Here is a 19218-nt window from a genome sequence, read left to right on the forward strand (position 1 = left end):
CTTTAAGAGCTCGATCTAACTCTTTCTTGAAAGCATCCAGAGAATTGGCCTCCACTGCCTTCTGAGGCAGAGCATCCGATAGATCCACAACTTTCTGGGTGAAAAAGTTCTTCCTGAACTCTGTTCTAAATGGCCTACCCCTTATTCTTAAACTGTGGCCTCTGGTTCTGGACTCCCCCAACATCGGGAACATGTTTCCTGCCTCTAGCGTGTCCAATCCCTTAATAATCTTACATTTCAATCAGATCCCCTCTCATCCTTCTAAATTCCAGTGTATAGAAGCCCAGTCGCTCCAATCTTTCAACATATGACAGTCCCGCCATCCTGGGAATTAACCTCGTGAACTTACGCTGCACTCCCTCAACAGCAAGAATGTCCTTCCTCAAATTTGGAGACCAAAACTGAACACAATACTCCAGGTGTGGCCTCACCAGGGCCCTGTACAACTGCGGAAGGACCTCTTTGCCCCTATACTCAACTCCCCTTGTTATGAAGGCCAACATGCCTTTAGCTTTCTTCACTGCATGCTTACTTTCAGTGACTGATGTACAAGAACACCTAGATCTCATTGTACTTCCCCTTTTCCTAATCTGACACCATTCAGATAGTAATCTGCCTTCCTGTTTTTGCCACCAAAGTGGAAACCTCACATTTATCCACATTAAACTGCATCTGCCTACTCACCCAACCTGTCCAAGTCACCCTGCATTCTCTAATGGAGTAAGGAGTTTGCACGCGCTCCCTGTGACTGTGTGGGTTTCCTCTCACAGTTCAAACACATACCGGTTGGAAGGATGATTGGTCATAGTAAATTGCCTAACAAGTAGGCTAAGATTGAATCGGGGGATGGGCCTACTCCACACTGTATCACAATATCTACATAATTAAAAAGGTCCCGATTCCTTCCCTTGTTATATATTAAAATCTATATTAGGTCGACTGTCCTGATACCCTCCTTTTGCACGTTGTCATTTTTATTATAATCACACATCAAAGAGCCATTTCTCTTGTCCCGATCAAGATGGCCAACAGATGGACTCGAGGTTACACCTCACCTCCCTGCTCTTGGCTACATTTCATTGTAGCTTGAAATGTTCATCCGGTACTTTTTAAGATCTTTTTACCAGCTTAACAAATGAGACATCCCTTCAACTTATTTTTCCTATTACTCTGTCGGTGACGGGTACGGGGAATGCTCACACAACAGATTTCCGCATCTGTACAAAGAATGGGGATCTGTCCCCAGCAGAAGGGCGGCGCCTGCGCACTGGGTCTCCCAGCAAGGCTCCGCCTCGACGAGCACTAGAACTTTCGGCGAGACCGGCTTTGTCCCCGTCTTGGGGCCGCTCCCCCTCGATCGCTGTCGAAAAGCCCTGAGCACTCTCCAGCGCTAGGAACCCGTCTCTCGCCCGACGTTCCGGCCGCACAGGCCTGCTTCTGCGCGCCCTCGACCGCACCCAACGCCCCGACCGTTACCCCACGCCATGTGCTCCGCGCCAGCTTCCTCCCCAAACCCCTTCGCCCCCCGCTTTCATCACACGAAACGACGGCAACACAACGCCGCCGAGTTTTGTTTTCCCAACCCCCGACACCCGGGCCTGTCTAACTCCGGTAACCCACCATGATGATAGCTCAGACGCCGCCGTCCCTCCGCTCCTGGTTAACAGACGGAAGCTGCGTCACGCACCCGGATAGAGTGAACACGCATGCGCGAAACATCCCCTCCCTCTGCTTCCACGCTCCGCTGTTAAATAATATAGGGACTCTAGTGACAAGTAATTGCAAAAACAAAATTCAAATCTATTTAAAAATAAATAAAATAATTTCTTTATTTAATTACAGCGTTCTCTACTTCCTTAGGAGTCTGTGAGGATTCGGCGTGACATGTAAAACTGTGACAAACTTTTATAGATGTGTAGTGGAGGGTATATCGACTGGTTGCATCACAGCCCGGAGAGTATACTGTATTGACTGGTTGCATGACAGCCTGGTATGGAAACACCAGTGCCTTTGAACGGAAAATCATACAAAAGGTAGTGGATTGGGCCCAGTACATCGCGGGTGAAGCCATTGAGCACATCTACATGGAACACTGTCATAGGAAGCAGCATCCATCATCAGAGATCCCCAGCACCCAGGACTGGCTCTCCTCACTGCTGCCATCATGTAAAAGGTACAGGAGCAGGGCCCGCACCACCAGAATCAAGAACAGTTAATACCTTGAATCATCAGGCTCATGAATAAGGGGATAACCACACATTCACTAGTTCCATCATTGAACTGTTTCTACAACCAATGATCTCACTTTAAGGACTCTATCTTATGTTCTCAGTATTTATTGCCATTTATTTATATTTGCATTTGCACAATTTGTTGTCTTTTGCATTCTGGTTGATCTTTCATTGATCCTCTTCAAGTTACTATTCTACAGATTTGCTGAGTATGTCCACAGGAAAATGAATCTCAGTGTTGTATATGGTGATATATATCTACTTTGATAACAAAATTTACTTTGAACTTTGAAACAATTTTCGAGCAAACATTAGTAGTCTAACTGTTCACTACTTCTTTGCTTTTTCACTTTTCAATGACATGGATGGGCTTGGAGCAGTGATATCAGCTTCTCAACATCAGGCTGAATGTCACTCAGAAGGAGTCTCAGATCGCCATGTTCAGTAATTTACTGTCTGTTCCATTGCGTTGAAAGAAGTTGGGTAAATGTACTGAAACCGCACTCCACTAAAGGTAATAAAGAACATCTTGACTTTTATTCCACAGTGCTGGCTAGGGCTTGGATTGATTTTGGCAATCAAGTTTTGATACAATTTCTTTTAACCTCAACTTCAACTCAAAGACATTTTGTAGCAAGATCAGTTCTTCCTCCATCCTTCCTGTTAACTGGAATGGGAATGAATTTATTAACCAGTCTGGAATCTGGATAGAGAGAAGATCCTAAAATCTCTCTGATTTGTCTTTGTGCAGCTCACCGAGATGGGCACAGTATTCTTGAAGATCATCTGGTATTCTTTCTTTCTCTTTCAACACAGAGAGGCCCAGAAGTTGGAAAAGGTCACGACGGCCAATGTTGCACTTAAATTGGATTAACTTGGACAGAAACATGGAGACGCATGATTTGACTTTGATAAGATTTGCATAATTTTCTTCCAATTGAAGAATGATCTCATTAAACTTTGCAAATATTTTTAACAAATAAGCAATGTCATGCTTAGTATTCTTAAGATGATTACTGAAAGAAGCGTTCCAGTCTTCACAAAGTGTTGTCACAGTTTCTAAAAGCACATTCAAGTATTTAAGGCAGTTTCCTTTTGAGAGACATCAGACTTCTGTGTGCAACAGTAAACATTCAAATTCTTCAGCATTCTCAATACAAAGCTCTCAAAATAGTCCAAAAATTAGAGCATAGGGCTTGATTATTTTTACCGTTGTGACAACAGTATTTAATGATTTGTGCAGCTGATCGCTTGGGTGTTTTTGTGCCAAGATGTTGCATGGTTGCGTGGTGATTAGCACCAGTGACCTGGGTTCAATTCCAGCCGTGCCTGTAAGGAACTTGTACATTCTCCCCATGCCCACGTGGGTTTCCATCCACAGTCCAAAGATGTACCGGTAGGCAGGTTAATTGGGTGAAGAGCTTTAATTTCCTCAGCATAAATATCACCGAGGATCTCATATGGTCTGTACATACCAGCTGTATGGTGAAAAAAGCACAACAGGGCCTCTTTCACCTCAGAAGGCTGAAGAAGTTTGGTATGAGCCCCCAGGGGCACAACTGAGAACATCCAGACTGGCTGCATTACTACCTGATATGAGAACTGTACTTCCCTCAATCGCAAGACTCTGCAGAATGGTGTGGACAGCCCAGCACATCTGTACATGCAAACTTCCCACTATTCAGGGCATTTACAAAGACAGTTGTGTAAAAAGGGCCTGAAGGATCACTGGGGACCAGAGTCACCCAAACCAGAAACTGTTCCAGCTGCTACCATCCAGGAAACAGTACCGCAGCATAAAAGCCAGGATCAACAGGCTCCGGGACAGCTTCTTCCACCAGGCCATCAGACTGATTAATCCATGCTAACACAACTGTATTTCTATCTTCTATTGACGACTCTGCTGTACATACTATTTATTGCAAATTACTATAAATTGCACATTTAGACAGAGACATAATGTAAAGATTTTTACTCCTCGTGTATATGAAGGATGTAAGTAATAACGTCAATTCAATTCACTGTAAATCGGCATGTGATTAGGGTACGGTTATATCAGGGTGTCGTGGCTTGAGGGGTCGGAAGGGCCTATCCGCGCTGTCAATAAATAGAATAATACACTAAAATAATACAGTGAAAGACAGATACATCAGGTACAGATTTTATTTTACAAAGAAACTAATAACCCTACAGTGGCATCCCAGTATTGATAGTATCCCGTGTTGCACAAGCAAGAATATTTGTGAGTGGAAGGTCCTTCTCTTTGAAATATTGCTCAACAATCTGAAATATTGATGCCCCCTTCGGATCTGTTTCTAGTCCCCTTAGAAATAAACCCTGAACCATGCTTTCATCTTTAATGAAGCAAACATAGCCAAGAAGCAAAGATTCATTGCCTAGCAAAGCTGACACATCCGACAGCAGAGCAAACTATGTTGTCATAATCTTCCACATTCTCAAACATTTCATCCATTTATCTTTGAACAGTTATTGCTGAGCAGAATCGCTTTAATTATTTCATCTGATGACTGATGCAAATCTGAACTTGGAACCTCCCTTACTGCTGGCAGAATCAGTTCTTCTCCAATTGAATGGGGTTTTCCCAGATTTAGCAATGAATTTTTGTTGTGAAGTGCTGTTGAGGATGTTTTGAAGTGTTTTCCATGAATGAAAATTTTCATAGTGACAAAATAATCTTGTTTGCATTATCTGAGTGTATTCCCTTTAAATGTTCAAGGAGTCTGGAAGGTTTCATTGCCTCATTTGAAAAACCCTTTTCACACAACCCACATTTACTGCAGCTAGTTGCTTGGTGCCAGCACAAATCCATATTTCAGATACTCCACGCTGTACCATGTACACGTAGTATGTTTTTGCCATTTTTGTTATGACTTAACAACCAAAGTTTAGAGCTCTAGAAAATTACAAGGTTGCTAGGAAAGACCTTAAGAATGAAATTAGGAGAGCCAGAAGGGGCCATGAGCAGGATTAAGGAAAACCCCAAGGCATTCTACAAGTATGTGAAGATCAAGAGGATGAGCTGTGTGAGAATAGGACCAATCAGGTGTGATAGTGGAAACGTGCACGGCGTCAGAAGAGGTAGTGTTGATACTTAATAAATACTTTGCTTCAGTATTCACCAGGGAAAAAGACCTTGGCAATTGTGGGGATGACTTAGAGCAGACTGAAACGCTTGAGCATATAGACATTAAGAAAGAGGATGTGCTGGAACTTTTAAAAAGCATTAGGTTACATAAGTCACCGGGGCCATTTGAAATATACCCTAGGCTAATGTGGGAAGTGAGGGAAGAGATTGCTGAGCCTCTTGCGATGATCTTTGCTTCATCAATAGGGACGGGAGAAGTACTGGAAGATTGGAGGGTTGCAAATGTTCCCTTGTTCAAGAAAGGGAGTAGAGATACCCCAGGAAATTATAGACTAGTGCGTCTGAATTCAGTGATGGGCAAGTTGTTGGAGAATATCCTGAGAGGCAGGGTTTATGAGCATTTGGAGAGACATAATCTGATTAGGGATAGTCAGCATGGCTTTGTCAAGGGCAGGTTGTGCCTTACGAGCCTGAATGAATTCTTTGAAGATGTAACAAAACACATTGATTTTCAATTGATGAAGGTAGAGCAGTGGATGTAGTGTATATGGATTTTGGTAAGTCCAGGTCCTTGCTTAGGCAGGAGTTGATTCTGGTCATAACCAACTTCTCAAAGCACTTCATTACAGTATTACTATTCTTGGGCACTGGTATGATTATCGCCCTTTTGAAGCAGGTGGGAACCTGCGGCTGCAACAGTGAGATTGAATAAGACCAACAGTCTTGTCAGTTAGTTAGCCCAGTTACTGTGCCCTGCTATGTACACCAACAGATCCTGATGCCTTGCGTGGGTTCACCCTCATAATAGATGTTCAGACATTGGCCTCCTAGACAAATTACAAGATCACCAGATGAGGTAGGGATCCACATAGGTGTAGTTTTATCCTCCTTTTCAAAGTAAGCATAAAAGTCATTGAACTCTTCTGGACGTGAACCATCACAATCATTCATGATTTAGTATGGTCTGCAAACCCTGTCAGAGCCACCATGCATCCAATTCAGTCTCTAACTTCAACTGAAATTGCCCAATATTTCCCCAAAATTTAGTTTCTCCCACGCCCAAACCGGCGCATTGAAATAAATACTTATTCTCAGAGATTGTTATTCAGCAAAAAAGTTTATTAATCGTACAATGCTAAATACATTGTTCATTTCTCATGATGCAGCTTATTTCACAGGGAACTTCAACAGCCATTAACACTTTGAATCTCCGATCAGCTGCCAAATACGTGAACAATGATTTGTTTAAAATTTTGGTTTTACTTAAAAACTAAAAGACTTTTGTAAACCAGGTAACTGTAGCATCAATTATAAAGTTTGTAAAAATCATTCTCGTGCTACAAAAATGTATTATATTGGCACTTTTGACATTTGACAACCTCAGACAAACATACGGGCATTCCATAAATCCAGCAATTTTGACAAACTACATCAGTACCTGAAATGCTAAAAAAAATACCATGGCAATTTCTGTAACTATTATTTATCTGGAATATAAAATATACCGGGTTACGACAAGGATCAATGCAGGAAAAATAAACATGGAATGTCTGCAACTCAAAACAATTTACAACAAAATTAAGCATGGATGTGCCCAATCTGAGTTTATACTATTTTGTGTCCTATGTAAAAATAATTTTAGAACTATTTTACTACTTTTATACAATAACTATATGTAGAAAGAGATTATCATTTTATAATGCATGTTAGAACATTTTACAGTATTGTACAATACAAAAATAACCAAGAAACATTAGATGTTTTTATCATTTAGTGTATTTAATAGTTTGCTAATTGATAATTGCGGTATCTATCGTTTTACTTTGCAATTATTAAAATGGCACTGTGATACCTACTTTAAGTTTAACATGACAATCTTCTAATCATGTCGGAAGTATACTAGTTAACAGTTAGAGAAAATTGCAGTTTCATTTTCAGAACGTGATTGCAATCTATTCATTCAGAAATAAGATGTGAAAGAAACTGCACATAGAGGCAGCAGCTTCAACAGCAAAGGATTTAAACGAAGTCACTCCAAGGCACAAATGTCAAGTCTTAATGTCCTACAATAAATTCCTTTGAGATTTAAGGATAAACTGCATGATATCTTCAGCAATGTTACACTATTACCTGGTGAAAGTGCACGCTTATACTTGGATTTTGGTTGGCAAAATCTCAGTACAGATACATGTTGCATACCAGCATCAGTTAATGCTAATGAGAAACACACTGATCACTATGGAAACTGTGCAAGTTAAGTTTAGTTAGGTTTGTCATTTGCCTGCAAAGAATACACAAAGTACTGTAAGAAACACAAGGAAAGGCAGTATCAAAATTTTTAGATGTTTGCATTTTGACAACGTCCTAAGGAGAATTCAGTTGAATGGAATTAGCAAGGAGAAAGTAATGATGGAAGTAAGGAGAAAGTAAAAACTATGTTCAACTACAGAATGATAAAACAAAGGGGGTGCTTTTATGGAGTTCCTGCTCTACATGAATTCCCTTTAACTGATATAAACATGTTAGGCTCAAAACACAATTCCTATTATTTTTTCCTTATTTCATTGTCTATTGTTAATTTTCAGAGGAAAAATCTCAGTCCACATGTCTTTATATAACAAAGGTGCAACTAAACAAAATAGTACTTTCCAGGCTCACATTGGTAGGTCAGTACTATTATGTCTTGTTTTTCTTGCAGTTCCATCATCTCTTGGCAGTGCTTTCTGTAAATTTGACATAGCAGCAGTCTTTTCTATGTCTATCATGGTATATAATTCTGTTCGCCTCGTTGGAGTTTGTGGAAGTGGAGTCGTGGGTGTTTTTGGAGTCTGTGGGTTATCCGAATCACTACCACCTTCCAAGTCAACCTGGATGTAGTTCAGCTGCCGATGTTCGAGACTTGGTCGCCTTATATCAAAATTAAAAACACTTGGGGAGCAATCCAGTTGTCGTAAAAAATCAACCTTGTGTACATTAGGCTGAACAGTTACATTCTCTGTATTAACATAGTTGTGCATTTGATCAAGATTAGTGTGATAACCATTCTGCGATGGCGTCTTTGGTCCCAAACTATCTTCTTCATCCCTACTTAGTTTGCGTACTTCCCACACTGGAGGCAAAGAAGGCAAGTTTTCATAATTCAAGAGTGCAGTCCTCCTCTGAGCGGAGTTGTTGATATTCTGTACATCTGAACTAGTATTTGACATTAGTCTACTCCGTCTGCCACCAGAGGCAGTGGGAATTGAAAGGCCATTAATATTTTCATACACAAACTTGTTAGTAGAGGACGCTTCCTTCCGCTCATCGCTGTCGTAACCAGTGTCCCAATCATTACAGTTATTGCCACTGCCAGCATTTGTCTGCTCACTTCCAGAAACATCTTGTCTTTCCTTTTCCATCAACTGCATTTGCACAGGAGTTGGTCCCAAAACAAATTTTACCCCTTGGGGATCAAATACAACTTGAGGGTTTCTCTCTTCCACTGAATTGCAATGATCTTCTATATTTAAGCTAGCTTCACTATTTAAGGGTTGGAGTTCCAATGATGTTTGCACAGTGGATCTGTTTTTCAGTTCTTCATGTACACCAGAGGTATTAACATATGTGTGAACCTGTGAAAAAGCATTAAGACATCATCAATGAACAGATACTGCTTGTTATCCAAGATAATAAAACTACTGCAACTGCAAAGCAATAATGGTTTTCTTCAAGGTGCTTTTAATCATATATATTCTCAACACAAAGTACAAGAGATTACCTAGATTGCTTTCACAAATTCTAAGCTAAAAGTTTCTGCTTTTAATTGGTATAAAGAGTTTAACCTGTCATTTTCCCCTTCAGATACAAGACTAAGAATCAGTATTATTTTTATATGCACACCACCACCCAGGCCATGCTCTTTTCTTGCTGCTGCGATCTAGTAGAAGGTAATAAGATCTTCAGGATGTGCACCACCAGGTTCAAGAACTGTTACTACCCCACAACCATCAGGCTTTAAACATTGGGAATAACCACACTCTCTTGGCCATTCATTGAGATACTCCCACAACCAATTATCTCACTTTAAGGACTCTATCTTGTGGGACTTCCGGTAAGATGGCAATTGTTTAGTTGCTCCGAACTCTTGCTCCGTTATTCTTCTTACCTTTGCACTATGTGTCTCCCTTCTTAAACCTTAGTTAGGTATTTTATTCTCTTCTACCTGCCTGCGAACACATCTATCTTATAATGGCTACCAAAAGTACTAAAACCGGGAAAAAGGAAACTTCTACGGCTTTGCCGGCTGACATTCTCGCTGTTCTGGAACAACATCAACAAGATACTTTAATGGATTTTAGAACTGAATTTAGAACTTCTTTCAACCAGCTGAATGTCAAACTGGATCAGATTAATGCTAGAGTGGATGATCATGCTGAACATTTATCTCATATTGACGTAACTTCTGAAGATTTAAAACGCCGTGTTCAATATCTTGAAACTCTCTGCTCCAACCTAGAGGAGAAGAATAGTAAACTTTTTTCCAAAATGGTGGATCTTGAAAATCGGAACAGACGTTGCAATCTACGAATTCTTGGTTTGCCAGAGGCCACCGAAAAAGGCTCTCCCATTGAATTTTTTTCCAAGTTTCTCTGTGAGATTTTCGGGAAAGAATTTTTTCCGACTCCACCTGAGCTTGAAAGGGCACACAGGATCTATGTTCCTCGAGCAATTCTGGGTTCCCGCCCACGGCCGATTATTTTATGCTTTCATCAATACCAGGTGAAAAACCGTTTGATGATGGAGGCACGCCACAGAGGTACTTTTGCCTTTCAAAATACGGTCATTCGTTTTGTGGAGGATTTTGCCCCCCAGGTTCTGAAGATGCGTGCTGAGTTTAAAGGGTGTAATGAAAGTGCTTTTTGATCGCGGATTCAGACCCTCTCTTCGAAACCCAGCCGATCTTCGAATTACGCTTACTACTGGAGATTATAAGTGGTTTAAATCAGTGAAGGAGGCTGAGGCGTTTGTTGGAAGTCTCCCAGCCACCTCGTCTTCGTCGGAACCGGCCTGACCTTCTAAAATGGTTGATAAGTACTTCTCGAAATAAAACTATCTTTTCCGAACTCAGACTTTACTTGAATAATTCAGTCATTATCTATTGAAACTCTAAGGGCTGTAGTCAATCTCTCCCTGGACTTGGTGCGTTTTTTCTAAATAGATAATTTATTTAAGTTTAATGTTTCCCTGTGAACTTTTAGATTTTACCTGTGTAATCTATTTTATTTTTGTATAACCTTATCTATAGAGAACTACAATTGTCTTTAACTTGTTTTGGAGGTTTGGAGTTTTTATTGAAGGCCTCCCTGTTGGTTGATTCATAGTTTAAGTTTTGCTTTTTTTTCTGTAAATGGTTGATAAGGACTCTCTTTGAATTTTATAATTTCCCCCTTTTCTCCCTCCTTTTTTTTTCTTTTAATCTTTTATAATTTTTCGCGGGTAGGTTAGTTTTAGTTTTCTTCTGATTTTCTTTGTATTAAGTTTTACACTTCTGTTGAAGTTGTTCCTATTTATAATTCTGTTTTCTAGTGCATAAATTAGTTATTATTTGCTATATTATTTATACGGAACTTTTGTTAACGACACAGAACTGGAAGTCATACTTGGGTTAATTTTTTTGGTAGAGCTAGCTGTTTTTTTAGGTAGCCGTCTAATTTTGGGTTGCGAGGGGGGTGGATTCTCCAGTTCCAACACTACTCATTGTTTCTTTTGTTTTCCTTTGTTATTCAGGACATGTCTCTGTTTTGATTCTACAGATCTATGTTAACATTTTTGCTCCTAGACTGTTATTGTACTGTTTGATTTTTTATATGCCTGCTACCTTCTATGCATTAACAATTGATAATGGTTAATTCACTTAAATTTGTGAGCTGGATTGTAAAGGGATTGAATCATCCTGTTAAAAGGAGGAAGGTCTTCTCGCATATTAAACAACTCAAAGCTGACATTGCTTTCCTTCAAGAAACTCATATTCGTAGTTTTGATAATTCTCGGCTTCTGTCAAAGTGGGCGGGTCAGCATTTTCATTCATCCTTTGCTGCCAAAGCTAAGGGGGGGTCTCCATCCTTATTAATTCAAATATTCCTTTTGAACTCCATAATAAGATATCTGATACAAATGGCCATTTTATTATTGTTTCTGGTAAATTATACAATACTAAAGTTGTACTAGCAAACTTGTATGCTCCCAATTTTGATGATGTTAATTTTTTTGAACGTTTTTTCTCCTCGCTACCAGATTTAAACTCATACTCTCTTATACTGGGTGGCGATTTCAATTGTTGGTTAGATCCTAATTTGGATCGATCATCCTCTATTACTAGACTACTTACTAAATCTGCCTTAGCTATTCACTCTTTTCTCTCTAATTATGGTATCTCTGATATATGGCATTTCCTTCATCCCACTGAGAGAGACTACTCTTTTTTTTCACATGTTCACCGTACCTTTACTAGAATTGACTACTTATTACTCGATAATCAACTTATTCCATTTGTCTATTCTTGTGACTATCAGAGTATACTGATTTCTGACCATGCCCCAATTACTTTGTCTTTAAATTTTCCTGGTCTCCCTCAGAGGAATAAACACTGGCGTTTTGACTCGATTTTATTATCGGATGATGATTTTCTAAAATTTATTAAGGATCAGATAACCTTTTATTTTAACACCAATACATCATCTGAAATGTCATCCCAGATTGTCTGGGATGCCATGAAAGCATATTTGAGGGGTCAAGTAATCTCCTATACAGCAAATCTTAATAGAAAGTCCTGTGCAGATCGATTAGACCTCATTAATCAGATTAAAGAATTGGATCAACTGTATGCTCAAACTAAGAATCCTGAATTATACAAGAAGCGTGTAGAACTTCAAACTAAATTTAATCTTCTGTCTACTCAACCTGTCGAACGCCAACTTCTTGAAAGTAAGAGTCGCTTCTATATTCATGGTGACAAATCTGGTAAATTTCTAGCCAATCAGCTGAGACGTTCCAAAGCCAAACAACATATTACAAAGATCCGGAAGGAGAATGGAGACTTTACATCGGATCACTTAGAAATCAATGATGCATTTAAAAATTTCTATTCTCGACTTTATTCCTCTGAATCTTTGAATGACAATATCTCTGTTGATCACTTTTTAAATAATCTGAATATTCCTTCGCTTTCATCTGATTTTAAAGCCAAACTTAATGCGCCTATTTCATCAGAAGAAATATCTTTTGCAATTTTTGCATTGTCTTCAGGGAAATCTCCTGGACCTGATGGGTTCCCCGTAGAATTTTATAAATCATTCTCTTCACTTCTTTCCCCTCAGTTATTCTCAGTATTATCTGACTCGTTTAATTACGGTAAATTGCCACCCTCTTTTAATGAGGCATCTATTATTCTTTTATTAAAAAAGGGTAAAGACCCAACAGAGTGTTCCTCGTATAGGCCGATTTCTTTGCTCAATGTTGATGTTAAAATCTTGGCCAAAGTTTTGGCTTATAGATTAGAAACTGTTATCCCCTCTATTATTTCTGATGATCAAACTGGTTTTATTAAAAATCGTCTTCCTTGTTTTAACATTCGGCGTTTATTTAACATTTTATATTCACCTCCAACTGGGATTCCTGAATGTGTTATTTCCCTTGATGCGGAGAAAGCATTTGATCGTATAGAGTGGAACTACCTTTTTGCAGTTTTAGAAAAATTTGACTTCGGTCAAAGTTTTATCTCTTGGATCAAATTGCTGTATTTGTGTCTTACTGCCTCTGTTTTGACTAATTTTCAGAAATCCCAGTTATTTAACCTCAAACATGGCACCCGCCAGGGATGTCCTTTAAGTCCCTTTCTCTTTGATTTGGCTATAGAACCTTTGGCGATAGCATTTCGAAATTGTCCTGAATTGACCGGGATTTGGAGAGGGGGTGTTGAGCATAGAGTTTCTCTTTATGCTGATGACTTATTACTTTTTCTTTCAAATCCGTCTACATCCTTACCTCCAATGTTTTCTCTTCTTGATCAGTTTAGCCAGTTCTCTGGCTATAAACTTAATTTAATAAGAGCGAACTTTTCCAAATCAATGAAGCAGCACAAGAATTAACATTTCGTGATCTCCCTTTTAAAGTAGTTCATAATCGATTTACTTATCTTGGGATTACAGTCACAAGGAAATTTAAAGATCTCTTTCGTGAAAATTTTGCCAATCTTTCATATACTATAAAACAGAGTCTGTTACAATGGTCACCTCTATCTATGTCTTTGGTAGGTCGTATCAATGTTGTTAAAATGTATGTTCTCCCTAAACTTTTATATTTATTTCAATCAATCCCAATTTTTATTCCTAAATCTTTTTTTGATTCCTTAGACTCTATTATTTTGTCATATCTGTGGAAGAATAAGCGCTCCAGAATTAATAAAGTTTATCTCCAAAAATCTAAAAAAGAGGGTGGCATGGCTTTACCTAACTTTCGTTTATATTATTGGGCAGCCAATAAACGTTGTGCTACCTTTTGGTCTTTTTTCCATGGCCAACCCGAGTGCCCTAATTGGGTGGCAATGGAGTTGAGTTCCACTAAAGATTTATCTATCTCTGCACTTCTTGGCTCTGTACTCCCTAGTAGTTTGTCCAGATTAATTGTTAATCCTCTTGTTAGACACACTTTGCGTATATGGGCTCAGTTTAGGAAGTTTTATGGTTTCCATGGTTTTTCCTTTTCTAGCCCTATCTTACATAATCACCTTTTTTTACCTACTACGTATGATTCAGCATTCCATGATTGGTATAGGAAGGGCATTAGACATTTTGAAGATCTTTTTATTGATAATCGCTTCACATCTTTTCAACAGCTCTCTGCTAAGTTCAATCTGCCCAATGCTCATTTTTTTTAGATATCTCCAAATTAGACACTTTATTAATCCTTTAATTCCTAACTTCCCTGAAATGCCTGAGAAAAATGTTATGGATTTCTTTCTTTCTATTAATCCACTAGGTAAAGGTTTAATATCATGTATTTGTGATAAATTAGCATCCTTACGGCGTGCTCCTGTGGATAAAATTAGAATGGCTTGGGAGCATGATTTAAATATCTCCTTATCTGATGAGACTTGGGATTCGATTCTCAAATTGGTTAATTCAACCTCTCTTTGTGCTCGTCATTGCCTTTTACAGTTTAAGATTGTTCATAGAGCCCATATGTCTAAATCTAAACTATCCCAATTTTACCCTAACATTAGTCCTCGCTGTGATAAATGCAAAAGGGGCGAGGCCTCTCTCATTCATATGTACTGGTTTTGTCCTAGCTTGGAGAAATTTTGGAAAGACGTCTTCATAACGTTATCTTGTATTCTGAATCACCACCTAGAACCTAACCCTTTAATTGCTTTGTTCGGTTTTTTGGGTGAGACAGATTTACGTCTGAGTTCAACTACCCGGTAAGTGTCGAATATTATCTTTTGCTTCTCTCCTGGCTAGACGTTTAATCCTCCTTAGATGGAGGGATGTTGCCCCGCCCACGCATGCTCAATGGCTTAATGATATTATGTCCTGCTTAGACCTTGAAAAAATTCATTATTCAGTTCTTAATTTGGATACAAAGTTCCATAAGGTCTGGGGACCTTTTATTGAGTATTTTCATAACCTTCCTTTTAACTAAGGTTTTTTTTTTTCGGTCCCTTGCTTTCAGGTCCTTTTTTGTTGGTAGTAGGCATTAATATCTTCTGTTGCTAAGTGTATTTACAGTTTTGGGGGTTTGAATGTCCTGATGTATACTCTCTAGATTGTGTTGTGGTTGGTCTGGAGTTCTTTTTTGTTGCGGGGCTAAGGGAGGATACTAATTTTGCATATCTTCAATTTGGGTGCTTTCTCAATTATCTTCTTTTGTATTATATTATTATTGTATGTTTATTTTTGCACTGTATTAATGTTCTTCATTTCGATCTGTTTTTTTTATCTGTAGCGATGTAGAAAATGTATTAAAAAACTAATTTTAAAAAAAGGACTCTATCTTGTATCTCAGGTTTTCATTGTTCATTGCTATTTATTTGCATTTGCACAGTTTGTTGTCTTCTGCACTCTAGTTGAAGTTTCATTGATCCTGTTATAATTACTATTCTATAGAATTGCTGAGTATGCCCACAGGAAAATTAATCTCCAGGTTGTATAATGGTGACATATATGTACTTTGATAAGAAAATTTACTTTGTACTTTATGCTGATTACAAAATTTAAAAAGTACTTCCTGGTTCCTATACCAAAAAAATTAAGTTTTCTTTTGTAACTTAACTACAAAATTATTTTGGGACAGAATGTAAATTTTTTCCTTACTTGTTCCTCCGATACTATTAGAGGGTGTGTTGATTCTTCGTCCACAGAGGGCAAACGTGCACTGCCTACAGAGGGATGCCGTGTTGAAGGATGAGAAGAGCCTTCTCCAAAAGATGGATACCTGGGATATCCATTTGGTAAACTTGGTTGAACAAAACCTGGAGCTAGAAGGAACAGAATATTGTAGAGTCATTTGTTAACCTGACAAAATTACATCTTTACTACCAAAAAACTCTATTACAATTTAAAATGGATTATTAAATGTAAGATAAGGTACAGGAGCAGAAGTAGGCCATTCAGCCCATCGAGTCTGCTCCGCCATTCAATCATGGGCTGATCCAATTTTTCCTGTCATCCCCACTCCCTTGCCTTCACCCATACCCTTTGATGCCCTGGTTAATCAAGAACCTATCTATCTCTGCCTTAAATGCACCCAATAATGGCCTCCACAGCCGCTCGTGGCAACAAATTCCACAGATTTACCACCCTCTGACTACAGTAATTTCTCCACATCTCAGTTCTAAATGGACGTCCTTCAAGCCTGAAATTGACCCCTCTTGTCCTAGAATCCCTTACCATGGGAAGTAACTTTGCCATATCTCATCTGTTCAGGCCTTTTAGCATTTGTAATGTTTCTATGAGATCCCCCCCCCCCCCCCCCCATTCTCCTGAGCTCCAGGGAATACAGCTCAAGAGCTGTCAGACATTCCTCATACAGTAACCCTTTTATTCCTGGAATCATTCTTGTGAATCTTCTTTGAACTCTCCGCAATGTCAGTATATAATTTCTAAAATAAGGAGACCAAAACTGCAGACAATACTCCAAGTGTGGTCTGACAAGTGCCTTATAGAGCCTCAACATCACATCCCTGTTATATTCTATATTTCTAGAATTGAATGCCAACATTGCATTCGCTTTCTTCACAACTGACTCAACCTGGAGGCTAACCTTTAGGGTATCTTGCACAAGGAATCCCAAGTCCCTTTGCATCTCTGCATTTTGAATTCTCTCCCCATCTAAAAAATTAGTCTGCCCATTTATTTCTTCCACCAAAGTGCACGACCACACACTTTCCAACATTGTATTTCATTTGCCACTTCTTTGCCCATTCCCCTAAACTATCTAAGTCTCTTTGCACGCTCTCTGTTTCCTCAACACTACTCGCTTCTCCATCTATCTTTGTATCATCAGCAAATTTAGCCACAAATCTATTAATCCCATAATCCAAATCACTGACATACATCGTAAAAAGCAGCGGTCCTAACACTGACCCCTGTGGAACTCCACTGGTAACCGGCAGCAAGCCAGAATAGGATCCCTTTATTCCCAATCTGTTTTCTGCCAACTAGCCAGTGCTCCACCCATGCTAGTAACTTCCCTGTAATCCATGGGCTCTTATCTTGCTAAGCAGCTTCATGTGCGGCACCTTGTCAAAGGCCTTCTGAAAATCCAAGTACACCATGTCTACTGCATCTCCTTTGTCTACCCTGCTTGTTATTTCCTCAAAGAATTGCAGTAGATTTGTCAGGCAGGATTTTCCTTTCAGGAAACCATGCTGCCTTTGGCCTATCTTGTCATGTGCCTCCAGGTACTCTGTAATCTCGTCCCTAACAATCGATTCCAACAACTTCCCAACCACTGATGTTAGGCTAACAGGTCTATAGCTTCCTTTCTGCTGCCTCCCACCCTTCTTAAATAGCAGAGTAACATTTGCAATTTTCCAGTCATCCAGTACAATGCCAGATTCCATCAATTCTAGAAAGTTCATCGTTATTGCCTCCGCAATATCTCCAGCTATTTCCTTCAGAACCTGAGGGTACATTCCATCAGATCTAGGAGACCATTCCCTCAGACCATTAAGCTTCCTGAGCACCTTCTCAGTTGTAATTTTCACTGCATAAACTTCACTTCCCTGACACTCCTGAATGTCCGGTATTCTGCAGCTGTCTTCCACTGTGAAGACTGATGCAAAATACACATTCAGTTCCTCTGCCATCTCTGTGGCTTTCATTACAGTATCTCCAGTGTCATTTTGTATTGGTCCTCTATCTACCCTTGACTCTCTTTTACCTTTATATACTTAAAAAGCTTTCAGTATCTTCTTCGATATTAGTCGCCAGCTCCCTTTCATAATTCTTTTCCTTCCTAATGACCTTCTTAGTTTCCTTCTGCAAGTTTTTAAAAGCTTCCCAATCCTCTATTTTCCCACTAGCTCTGGCCTCCATGTATGCCTTCTCTTTTGCTTTTACTTTGGCTCTGACTTCACTTGTCAGCCACAGTAGTATCCTTCTTCCCTTTGAAAATTTCTTATTTGCAATATATCTGTCTTGCACTTCCCTCATTTTTCGCAGAAACTCCAGCCATTGCTGCTCTGCTGTCTTTCCTGTAAATGTCCCTTTCCAGTCAACTTCGGCCAGTTCCCCTCTCATGCCATTGTAATTTCCTTTATTCCACTTACAGGTAAATACTGACACATTGGATTTTATTTTTTCCCTCTCAAATTTCAATGTGAACTCGATCATATTGTGCTCACTGTTCACCAAGGGTTCCTTAATTTTAAGCTCTCTTATCACCTCCGGATCATTGCACAACACCCAATCCCCTAGTGGGCTCAACAAGCTGTTCTAAAAAGCCATCCCTTAAGACATTCTACAAATTTTCTCTCAAGGTCCAGTACTGACCTGGTTTTCCCAATCCACTTTCATGTTAAACCCCCAAAGATTATCATGACATTGCCTTTCTGACACGCCTTTTCTATCTCCTGCTGTAATTTGTAATCCACATCCTGGCTGTTGTTTGGAGGCCTGTATACAACTGCAGTTAGGGTCCTTTTATCCTTGCCATTTCTTAAATCAACCCATAGAGACTATACACCTTCTAATCCTATGTCATCTCTTTTAAATGATTTAATATTATTCCTTATACACAGAGCCACACCACCTCCTCTGCCTACTATCCTATCTTTCCGATACACCGTATATCCTTGGACGTTCAGCTCCCAACAGCAGCCATTCTTTACCCAAGTTTCAGAGATGGCCACAACTTCATACTTACCAATCTGTAGCTGATTTCAAGATCGTCCATTTTATTCCTTATGCTGCGTGCATTCAAATACAACACACTCAGTCCAGTATTTGTTGCTTTCTGTTTTAACTATACCAGACCTCTATTGCCCTGTAACTCATGCCACTGGCTGTGATTAAGCCTCATCTCCTGCCTGTTCTTTCTATAATCTCTGTTGCACACTATCTTTGATTTACGTGTGCATAAATATGTATGTGTGCAATAGAACATTTATACTGTACTGACGTGATCCACCACAACAAAATATACAGTGTAATTTCAACAGATGAACCATAGAAAAGTGGTACCCTGTAAAAATGTAACACAGTTATCAATTTCTTCTGCTTAAATTAATAGACTGACTGGGACAATTTCCATGGAAACTCTCCAGCACTAACAGAAATTTGATTGTTTTAGGTTCACTTAATCAATCATTATTAATAGACTCAATGAAACAAAAAGTGGTAA

The 19218-nt window shown here is 39.2% G+C and overlaps 2 protein-coding genes across 5 annotated transcripts in view; both read right to left on the reverse strand.

Moving 5' to 3' along the window:
* cct2 (chaperonin containing TCP1, subunit 2 (beta)) overlaps window positions 1-1721 on the reverse strand; it is a 41514-nt gene extending 39793 nt beyond the window's left edge. Inside the window, exon 1 of the mRNA XM_073059688.1 lies at window positions 1621-1721. Within this exon, the coding sequence (XP_072915789.1) occupies window positions 1621-1623 (3 nt within the window). The 5' untranslated portion in view covers window positions 1624-1721. The remainder of the gene's footprint in view (window positions 1-1620) is intronic.
* Window positions 1722-6435: 4714 nt separating this feature from the next.
* The window catches only part of frs2a (fibroblast growth factor receptor substrate 2a), a 107095-nt gene continuing 94312 nt past the window's right edge, over window positions 6436-19218 (reverse strand). For all 4 annotated transcript variants that reach the window (XM_073059690.1, XM_073059691.1, XM_073059693.1 and 1 more), the window contains 2 exons: window positions 15687-15850; window positions 6436-8948 (listed from right to left, as the gene is read on the reverse strand). In XM_073059690.1, the coding sequence (XP_072915791.1) occupies window positions 7992-8948; window positions 15687-15850 (1121 nt within the window). In that variant the 3' untranslated portion in view covers window positions 6436-7991. The remainder of the gene's footprint in view (window positions 8949-15686; window positions 15851-19218) is intronic.

This window comes from Hemitrygon akajei, chromosome 10 (assembly GCF_048418815.1).
Source record: "Hemitrygon akajei chromosome 10, sHemAka1.3, whole genome shotgun sequence".
Classification (NCBI taxonomy): Eukaryota; Metazoa; Chordata; class Chondrichthyes; order Myliobatiformes; family Dasyatidae; genus Hemitrygon; species Hemitrygon akajei.